Source organism: Ornithorhynchus anatinus, chromosome X1, assembly GCF_004115215.2.
Source record: "Ornithorhynchus anatinus isolate Pmale09 chromosome X1, mOrnAna1.pri.v4, whole genome shotgun sequence".
NCBI lineage: Eukaryota > Metazoa > Chordata > Mammalia > Monotremata > Ornithorhynchidae > Ornithorhynchus > Ornithorhynchus anatinus.
Window position 1 is genome coordinate 108799000 of NC_041749.1, and position 9677 is coordinate 108808676.

General features: G+C 55.8%; 1 protein-coding gene across 1 annotated transcript; it reads left to right on the forward strand.

Moving 5' to 3' along the window:
• The first annotated feature begins 1259 nt into the window (after positions 1–1259).
• LOC100076077 (procathepsin L-like) lies at positions 1260–9466 on the forward strand. The gene is made up of 8 exons (XM_007656421.3): positions 1260–1293; positions 4349–4478; positions 4894–5019; positions 5399–5563; positions 6485–6709; positions 7421–7583; positions 8108–8222; positions 9133–9466. The coding sequence occupies exons 2-8, from the start codon at positions 4356–4358 to the stop codon at positions 9230–9232; spliced, it is 1017 nt and encodes a 338-aa protein (XP_007654611.1). The 5' UTR covers positions 1260–1293; positions 4349–4355; the 3' UTR covers positions 9233–9466.
• Positions 9467–9677: the final 211 nt, after the last annotated feature.

Sequence of the window (9677 nt, forward strand, 5' to 3'; positions counted from 1 at the left end):
TTGTAGGTAGGTGTTCGGGCCCTACCCGTACCGCAGAAGCGTGAGGTGCGTTCCCTACCCGCAAAGAGCTTACGCTCCAACGGGGAAGACCGCGATAAGAATATCTGCAACTAGAGTAAATCGAGATAAATGACTTACTGGGCAGTAGGTTATGCACACACCCGCAAGGGCTGAGGAAGGGTAGGAATAAATACACGAGGGGTAGGAGTGGATGTTGGAGTGATGTGACTCGGGAATAATAATAATGTTGGTATTTGTTAAGCGCTTACTATGTGCAGAGCACTGTTCTAAGCGCTGGGATAGATACAGGGTCATCAGGTCGTCCCACGTGAGGCTCACGGTTAATCCCCATTTTACAGATGAGGTAACTGAGGCACAGAGAAGTGAAGCGACTTGCCCACAGTCACACAGCTGACGAGTGGCGGAGCCGGGAGTCGAGCCCACGACCTCTGACTCCGAAGCCCAGGCTCTTTCCACTGAGCCACGCTGCTTCCCATGTCGGGGGTGAATCGGGGAAGGCTTCCTGGAGGAGATGGGGTCTTGGGGGAGGACTTTGAACATGGGGAGGGCTAAGCCTTGCAGATCTGGGGAGGCACCTGAGATTCACAAGCAATCAAATCCTAATAACGATGGTGGTCATGATAATTATGATTTGGGCATTGATTAAACGCTTACTCCGTGCTAGGCACCGGGGTAGATACGAGGTTATCCGATTGGACACAGTCCCTGTCCCACCTGGGGCTCGCAGTCTACCTTCTCCCCATTAGACAGATGAGGAAACTGAGGCCCAGAGAGGTTAAGTGACTTCCCCAAGGTCACACGGCAGACCTCCTGACTCCGAGCCCCATGCTCTTTCCACCAGGCGATGCTGCCTCCCCACCCTGACAGGAAGTCAGTCTGCCAGCAGCCTCACAACGGGGTTGCATAACTGACCACAGATACCCTGCGCGTTAGGGGCGGAGAGAGGAAATCCAGTACTGGACATCAGGACCGACGGTCAGTCGGTCGGTCAATCGTATTGAGCGCTTGCCGTGGGCAAAGCTCTGTACCGAGAGACCGGGAGAGTAGGAAACAACAATAAACAGAAACGTTCCCTGCCCACAGTGAGCTTACACGGTCCCACAGTCTAGAGTGGGAGCCGGAGTGACTGTCAGTTATGAAGAGGGAGGGCGTTCCAGGCCAGAGGCAGGACGTGGGCGAGAGGTCGGCGGCGAGATAGGCGAGATGGAGGTACAGTGAGAAGCATTAGAGGAACGGAGTGTGCGGGCTGGGTTGGAGTAGGAGAACAGTGAGGTAAGAGCGGGGCACAGCGATCCAGTGCTTTTAAGCCAAGGGTGAGGAGTTTCTGTTTGATGCGGAGGTGGATGGACAACCACTGGAGTTTCTTGAGGAATGAGGAAACACGGCCTGAATGTTCTGGTAGAAAAACGATCCGGGGAGCAGTATGGACTAGAGTGGGGAGAGACAGGAGGCGGGGAAGTGGGCCCACAGGCTGATACGGTAATCAAGGCAGGAGAGGATAAGTGATTGGATTAACGTGGCAGCAGGTTGGAGGGAGAGGAAAGGGGGGGACTTCAGAGATGATGTGAAAGTGGAGCCGACAGGATTTAGTGATGGATCGAAAATGTGGGTTGAATGAGAGAGGAGTCAGGGATAATGCCAAGGGAAGCTCCTGGGGCCAGGGGCTGCCTTGGAGAAATCCTTCCTCACCCCAACCGGGAAATCTAGCATCTCTGTCCCTCCCTTCTTCCACCCTCTCTTACCGAAGCCACCAAAGGGCTCCTCAAGTCTAGGCTGTGGGAGAGGGTAAGGAAGGAGACTCTGGGCCGGCCAGCCAGCGGGTCTGGCCAGCTATGGAGACAGCGGCGGGGCTCTGGCCGGGGGTGCCCCCCCCCCAAGCGGTACTGGTATCGGGGGGTCCTAGATACCAGGCTGAGACACCAACTCCATGGAGACTGTCGTTCCCCCTGCCCCAGTTTCCAGTGCCGATGAAGTCCCCGGAGCTCTGACGGGACTCCCCCAGAGCATCCCAGTGGTGCCGGAGAAACCACAGATCGGGGTTCTCTGATCTGTTCTCTCTGTGCGGCCTCCCTGTCGCTCCCTCCCCAGGCCCATAACCCTCTGGCTCCTCCCCACCCCCCCAGTTCAGAGTGAAAAGTCGACTCCTACGATTCACACACACGTATCACCTCGCACACCCAGTGTGTTGGGGACGGGGCGGCGAGCTCGTTCTGTGGTGCGGGCTGGCTTCCTGACAACGGTCTCTAGTGGTATTGTGTCAACCACCCATGGGCTGGGGGCGGTGCGGGGGAATGAGACGCTGAGGAAGTAAGCGAGAAGTAGGGGCAGCTTTTTCCAAGCCCCTCAGTAGCTCGGGTGCATCACAAGAAGCAGCAGAAGCTAAGGTAGGGAGCGTTTCATCTACCCTGGAGCCTCTTGACTCCCACCCTCTCGACTCCGTATCGTCCAGGAAAGCTTGAGTTTCTAGAAAACTTTTATTTCCCCATTGGGCTTTCACTTCCGCCTTCCCCGTTGGCTCGGTAGGGGCCGGTGGTGTTTCCGCCCTCAAATATTTTAAAGACGGGGCATTCTGAGGCACCGAAGGGGGTGGGAAACTCGCTTGGAGACATTCGAAGGGCTGATGGTAGGATTAGAACTCGGGTTCTCCCGAACCCCACCCTCTCTCTCGGGACCAACTTCCTCACCCCGGCCCCTCTTGAGTCCTTCAAACTGCCATATCCCGGGATGGATCCCAGCTAGAGAAAAGAGGGGAACAGGATCTGGATGGTTGGAGAAACCTGTCCACAGTGAACCCTTCCCAGGCTTCCTGCCCTTTCTCTTGCCTATGTCGACCGCTTAGCACAGTGCTCTGCACACAGTACTCCCTCGATAAATACCATTGATTTTTGGAGGGGAGAGGTTCCCGTTTGGGAACTGGGAGTAGGGGGGTGCTGACCCAGTCCCATTTAGGAAAGGACCTCTCCCCACTTGTGACCAAGTTTACCCTGCTGGTTAGCCCTGGAGGGTTTGTTTGGGTATCCGATGCATTTGACCTGGGCCTCTAAAATCGTGTTTTTTAACAGCCTCCAGTAACACTTGTATTTTTCCAAGGCCCTCCGACCCTTCCCGACTGTGTAGGTTCCTCTTCTAACATTGAACAACCCCGCATTATGTATTTTGGGCTCTTCCCTCCCCCAGAAAGAATGTTGTATTTGATCAAGACAAGGTCACCATTAGAGAGTGGCTCTCCCACCTACACCTCCTGCACTTTGGAATGAGGTCCAGTGTATTCTTTCTCCTTGTTGACTCTATGACTAGCTGTTCCAGAAAACAGCCCGTGATCCTCTCCAAAAACCTCACCTCTCTTCCTGTCCTGATGAATCACTCAGCCAATCCATGTGAGGAGAATTGCAGTCCCGCACTGTTCCTCGCTGTCTGGCTTCTCCGGCTCCCCTAGTGTTTCCTGACCATTTTCCTCATCCTGGTCTGGTGGCCCTCGGGCAGTCCTCCGAGGATATTTGCGTTCAAATTTGGGATTTCGGTCCGTAGATTCCATGGGTGTCCTCTCGTTGGCCGAGATGTTGATGTCATTACTGGGTGGGCTGCCCCTCCCAGCCTTTCCCAGAGAGTTGGGTCGCTTGGCATTACTGGGTCACACTGGTTTTCCTCTCTGCCCCAAGTCTCAGAGATTCCAGTGATGTCTAAGGCCCTCCCAAGGCACTGCCATCAATCCCCGGGTCCCTCTAACCCACCCGCCCACCGATCGACTCGCTTTTTAGGTTCCTGACCTCAGTGTAAACGCATTTATGCGTTTTGCTTTTTGGATCGAATTCCACATCTGCCAGCTACTCTATAGGGATGGGTGGTCTAATCCACCCTCATCGCTTCCTCAAAGCGGGAGTAGGCTTTTGGTCAGCAACAACACGGTGGTATTTGTTAATTGCTTACTATGTGTAAAGCACTGTTCTAAGCACTGGGGTAGATACCAGCTAATCAGGTTGGACTCAGTCGCTGTCCCACATGGGGCTCACGGTCTAAATCCCCATTTTACACTCGAGGGAATGGAGGCACAGAGAAGTGAAGTGACTTGCCCAAGGCCACCCAGCAGAAAAGTGGTGGAGCTGGCATGAGAACCCAGGTCCTTCTGACTCCCAGGCCCGTGCTCTATCCGCTAAGCCAAACCTTCCCAGGATCGGGTCCAGGAGTAAACGCAACCTAGTCTCCGCCATCTGACTTCCTCCTCACGGGTCCAGGGAGACCGCGCTGAAGGCGGCCGGGCCTCGGTCCCTGTGGAGGGAGCTGAGGGGCTGGGGAAATCTCACCTTGGTCTCTCCGATGTGCCCGGCAGGACCATCATGCCCTGGCTCACGCTGATCCTGGCCCTCCCGATCCTGGTGGACTTGGCCGGGACATCAGACTCGAGCCTGGACGAGGGATGGTGGCGCTGGAAGGTCCTGCACGGGAAAAACTATTCTGTGGTGAGTAGGGCTCGTTTTCTTCGGGGCTCAGTTCCCGGGGCTCCGGGCTGGGCGGTTCCCAGCCCCGGCGCCTCCCTGGGCTGGGCGGCTCACGGCCCCGGCACCTCTGGCCTGGGTAATTCATATTACCTGCTTGGAACTGCTGCTGCTGCTGCTGCTGCTGCTGCTGCCTGTTTCGTTTTGTTTTCATGAAGAACTAAGCTTAGCCACTGAGCATCTTTGCAGCCCAAGGGGAGCAGAGCCGGGGCTCCAGATTAGCCCATCAAGTCTCCACCTGGAGCGGCGGGCCACCCGAGAGGGCTAAGGCCCGCTGGCATGTGCCGAGAGGCCACCGGCCGCTCCGACGGGCTACCGGAGGAGATTTCACCCGGGGCCGCTCCCGCCTCGGCCACTCCCTCACCCCCGGCCTCCGCAGGAAGCCGAGGAGGTGTTTCGCAGGGCAGCCTGGGAGAAGAACGTGCGGGTGATCGAGCGGCACAATGAGGAGATGTCTCAGGGGAAGCACAGCTACCGGCTGGCAATGAACCACTTTGGGGACCAGGTATGTGACTCCAGCAGGGCGATCTGTCGATGTCCCCCCCGTCCCACCCCCGGCAGCTCTTCTCGTCTCTCGGGGTTCCGCTATCGGCCTTCTCCCCTCCTCGCTGGCAATGGCTCGGGAGTTTCCCCCGTGCCGGCCCAGAACGGTGGGGATGCAGGAGGTGCAGTTGGGAGGGATGGGAGCGGTCGGTTCCACCAGAGATCCCTCCGTGACCGCCCGCGACCCATTCCGAGCTTCCCGGCCGGGGAAGTTGGTGAGGGCCTTGCAGAGGGCAGTGGGTGGTTGGGGTGCTATGACCTGTGGAGGTTGGCGACCAACTGGGGGTGGGGAAAACCTGCCTCTTCCTGCTCATTCCCACCCCGTCTGCTTGTCCCCACAGACAAACGAAGAGCTTCACGAGCGGCTGAATGGCTTTCGCCCCGACCTTGGGGGAGCTCTTCGGTCCGGGCGGGAGCAAGCGCGGTTCCGGAGTAAGACGTCATGGGAGGGGCCCGAGGAGGTGGACTGGCGCACAAAGGGATATGTGACCCCCGTGAAGAATCAGGTGAGTTCACCTGGCATGAGGAACTAAAGGGGCTGCTACTTGTTCTCTCCCCTGGGGTCAGTTGTTTGATCTTGATCCTTGATCTTGATCTTCCTCCTGCAGAGTGAAGTAAGGGATTTCTGCCTGGGGAGGCGAGGGGGGGTGGGGGGTGTGTGTGTGTGTGTGTGTGTGTGTGTGTGTACACACATGCCCGTGGGTGGCCTGGTTTGTCGAAGAATGGAGACTGCCTGAAAGTGGGAGCTTACTGGGTTACTGGAGGTAAAAGTTGGGGTGAGGGGACCATTCCCCTTAGGTACTTCCCTGACCTCGCAGATGGGTGTCCAGGAGAGCCACTGTCCTCCGGTTCCTCCCAGCCTCCTGGACATAAGCGCCAACTGTTCATTTTAAGTGTGGGGACCAAAATAATAATAATAATAATAATAATAATGGCATTTGTTAAGCGCTTACTATGTGCCAAACATGGTTCTAAGCGCTGGAGGGGATACAAGGTAATCAGGTTGCCCCACGCGGGGCTCACAGTCTTAATCCCCATTTTACAGATGAGGTAACTGAGGCCCAGAGAAATGAAGTGACTTGCCCAAAGTCACACAGCAGACAAGTGATGGGACCGGGATTAGAGCCCACGTCCTCTGACTCCCAAGCCCGTGCTCCTTCCACTGAGCCACGCCGCTTCTCTAAAAGAGACCGGGAATTTAGGCAGGAGTAGTCTGGGACAGAGAGGGCTTCAACGAACTGACCGGCCAGAAAGCTCCCATTTGAGGGTGTTTCAGCCCCGACAGGAAACCCGCAAGTCTCGTCAGCGGCCTGGGGTGGGTGAGGCTGGAATGGAGCCCAAACAGCCGGAACCCCTACTGGAGGTGTGGGTGGGTGGGGTCAAGGCGGCTTGGCTGATCCAGTTGGCTTCCTGCGGTCGTTTCACAGGGTCTCTGCGGATCGTGCTGGGCCTTCAGCGCCACAGGAGCCCTGGAGGCCTTGGTGTTCAAAACCACGGGGAAGATGGTGTCTCTGAGCGAGCAGAATCTGGTGGACTGTTCCTGGAGGCAAGGGAACGTGGGCTGCCGGGGAGGGCAGTACATCGGTGCCTTTGAGTACGTGCGGGCCAACGGGGGCATCGACGCAGAGGACCTGTACCCCTATTTGGGCAGGGTAAGGTGGCGCTCTCCCCTGGGAGGGGTGCAGCGTGGGGGAAGAGGGCAAGCCATCCTCCTTCACCATTTCTCACTCTCAAAGATTCTGCTTCCTGTCCATTGTTCCTGCCTTTGTCTTCATCAATAGCCCCCCTCCTCACGGGATTGAGTGAACACCTGCTGTGTGCAGGGTATGTACAGGGTACATTTGCCATCGCTAAACGAAGAACAGGAGAACAGATCAATCTGGGGGGGGGGGGGGATGGCTGAGGGCAGGGCATGACCAAAATGGTGGGGATTAGTTGGGGAAGTGCATCTTTCACCCCTCCTGTCTTTCCCCAAGGATCCTGTACACAGTGGGAATCCAGTCCTTATAGTAATGATGATGATAGTAATAATTATCCTAATAACTGTGGTATATTTTAAGTGCTTACCGTGTGTCAGGCACAACGCTAAACGCTGGGGGCTGATACAAGCTCATCAGGCTGGACACAGTCTTTGTCCAACATGGGACTCACAGTCGAAGGGGGCGGAGAACAGGTACTTAATCTCTCATTTCATAGATGAGGGGACTGAGGCCCGGAGAAATTGAGTGACTCGCCCGAGGTCACACAGTAGGCAAGTGACGGAATCAGGATTAGAACCCCGGTCTTCCGACTCCCAGCCCCGGGCTCTGCCCACTAGGCTGCTTCCCGACTGGTGCCTGGTGGTCTGCTTTCTCCTTTTGCAGGATGACATCAGCTGCCGTTACAGCCTGCAGGGGAAGGCTGGCAACTGTACCTCATATATGGTGGTCGACCAAGACAACGAGCAGGCCCTGGAGCAGGCGGTGGCCACGGTGGGACCCGTATCTGTCGCGGTGGATGCCAGACCCTTCTTCTTCTACCACTCCGGTAGCAGCCGGTGGCCGGGGAGGGCAATGGCGGGTGGCCATCCCTTCTCCCCCCGAGGTCCCGCAGGAAGCTTCTCCTTTCCCCAGATGGGGGAGGGATGGGGGATGGGGAGGGGATCATCTGGTCCAGCCTCCTGCCTCCGTACAGGGGAACTCCTAACCCATTCAGGGTAGGTGTAAAGATTTCTCCAGAGGTGGAGATTCCTATCTCCCATCACTGCCCAGCTACCCTCAGTGACCCAGCTCTGGACATCGGGAAGTTCTTCCTTCTGTCCGACCCAGTTTCGTCTCGCTGCTCCTTCCACCGCGGATGGAGTGAAAACATTGCCCCCCCATCCCCACTGGCCTCTTGACCCCACTTTATCCCTTCCCTTCCTCCCCCTTCCTTGGCCTCCAAGGATGCTCTCTGCTCTAAGAGGTAGGGGAACCCACCCGACAGAGTTCCACAGCCTTCTGCCTTAGAACAGTGCTTGGCACAGAGTAAGCGCTTAAGAGATACCATAATTATCATTCCACCTCCTCCAGGGATCTTCTCAAGCCACAGTTGCACTCAGAAAGTGAATCACGCGATGCTGGCCGTGGGCTATGGGACCTCAAAGGAGCCAGGGGGAGGCCAGGATTATTGGATCCTGAAGAACAGGTGGGCGCCAGTGGGGGAAGGGGGTTGGGGGGCCGGGCCGGGCTATTAGGGAACCCAGGCGTCCCTGGCCTCAGACCGGGGACGCTACGCCATGGGGACAGACCTGTGGGATGGTTTGGGGACGGCTTTGCCGTTATCTAGCACAGACGTCTCTCCAGAAAACAGCTTGGCAAATCCAATCCACACTCCATTACGCTGTGAGTGTGGAAGATTGTGGAAGATTTCTAAGGTGTCGCTAATGCCAGAGCTTCCGGGGCCGAGTGCGTGTCCCTTTCTTAATTTGTGTCATCTGTTGTTTGGGATCATTGGCGTCACTTCTTCCCTCCATTACTGCCAATACTCAAGAGGTGAGCCGGTGAAAAAAGTTTGCCAGTCCACAAAAATTTTTCATCAGTTTACCCTCCCGCTCAGGAGGCTTGGGGAGTAAGATCAATTAAATCAGCCATAATCAGCCATAAACCATGAGAAGCACCGTGGTTTAGTGGAAAGAGCAGGGGCTTGGGAGTCAGAGGTTGTGGGTTCTAATCCCGGTTCCATCACTTGTCTGCTGTGTGACCTTGGGCAAGCCTCTTAACTTCTCTGTGCCTCAGTTACCTCATCTGTAAAATGGGGATTAAGACCGTGAGCCCCACAGGGGACAACCTGATCACCTTGTATCTACCCCAGCGTTTAGAACAGTGTTTGGCATGTAGTACGCACTTAACAAATACCATAATAATAATAATAATTATTATTATAATTGACCTGCTCGCCGGGCTTAGGTCACTTGTCCTGCCCAACTGGGTGTCTGGGCTACTTGCAAATGAGAAACCTCTCCCACTGTTTCCATCCTGGTAACTCATGCCGGGGGGACATGTCTCTCTCTATCTCTCTGTCCGGGTCTCCGTCTCTTTCTCTTCTCTCTCCACAGCTGGTCAGAGAGATGGGGAGAACAAGGCTACATGCGGCTGTTGAAAGGAGCAAACAATCACTGCGGTGTCGCAAGCGTCGCGAGCTTCCCTGTCCTGTAACGGGTCTTGGCTTCCTGCCGCCTCCTCCCCAGTGGCCTGTCCCGCTCGCCCGATGGCTCAGTGTTCCCTGGGCCACTTGATCCCCTCTCTCGACCGGAAAAGGAGGCTGGGGCAGCTTCAAGTGGCCACAGGGAAGGGAGAGCTCTGTGTGTGTGTGTGTGTGTGTGTGTGTGTGTCTGCACACTTGATCTCCTTTGTGCAACAAGAGGAATTAAACACTCTTTAAGAAGATCAGTATGTACTGGGGGTCTACTGTATCTAGGGCACGGTAGAGGATAGACTGAAGGAGTAAAAGACACAATCCTTGCTCTTGGGAAACGTACACTCTAATGGGTGAGAAAGTAGATGTAAATAGAGAAAAATCCCATTGCTAAAAGTGGAACAGTAGTTAGAAACCACCATCCGTATTTATCGAGCGCCCCTACTGCGTGCAGAACTAAAATCC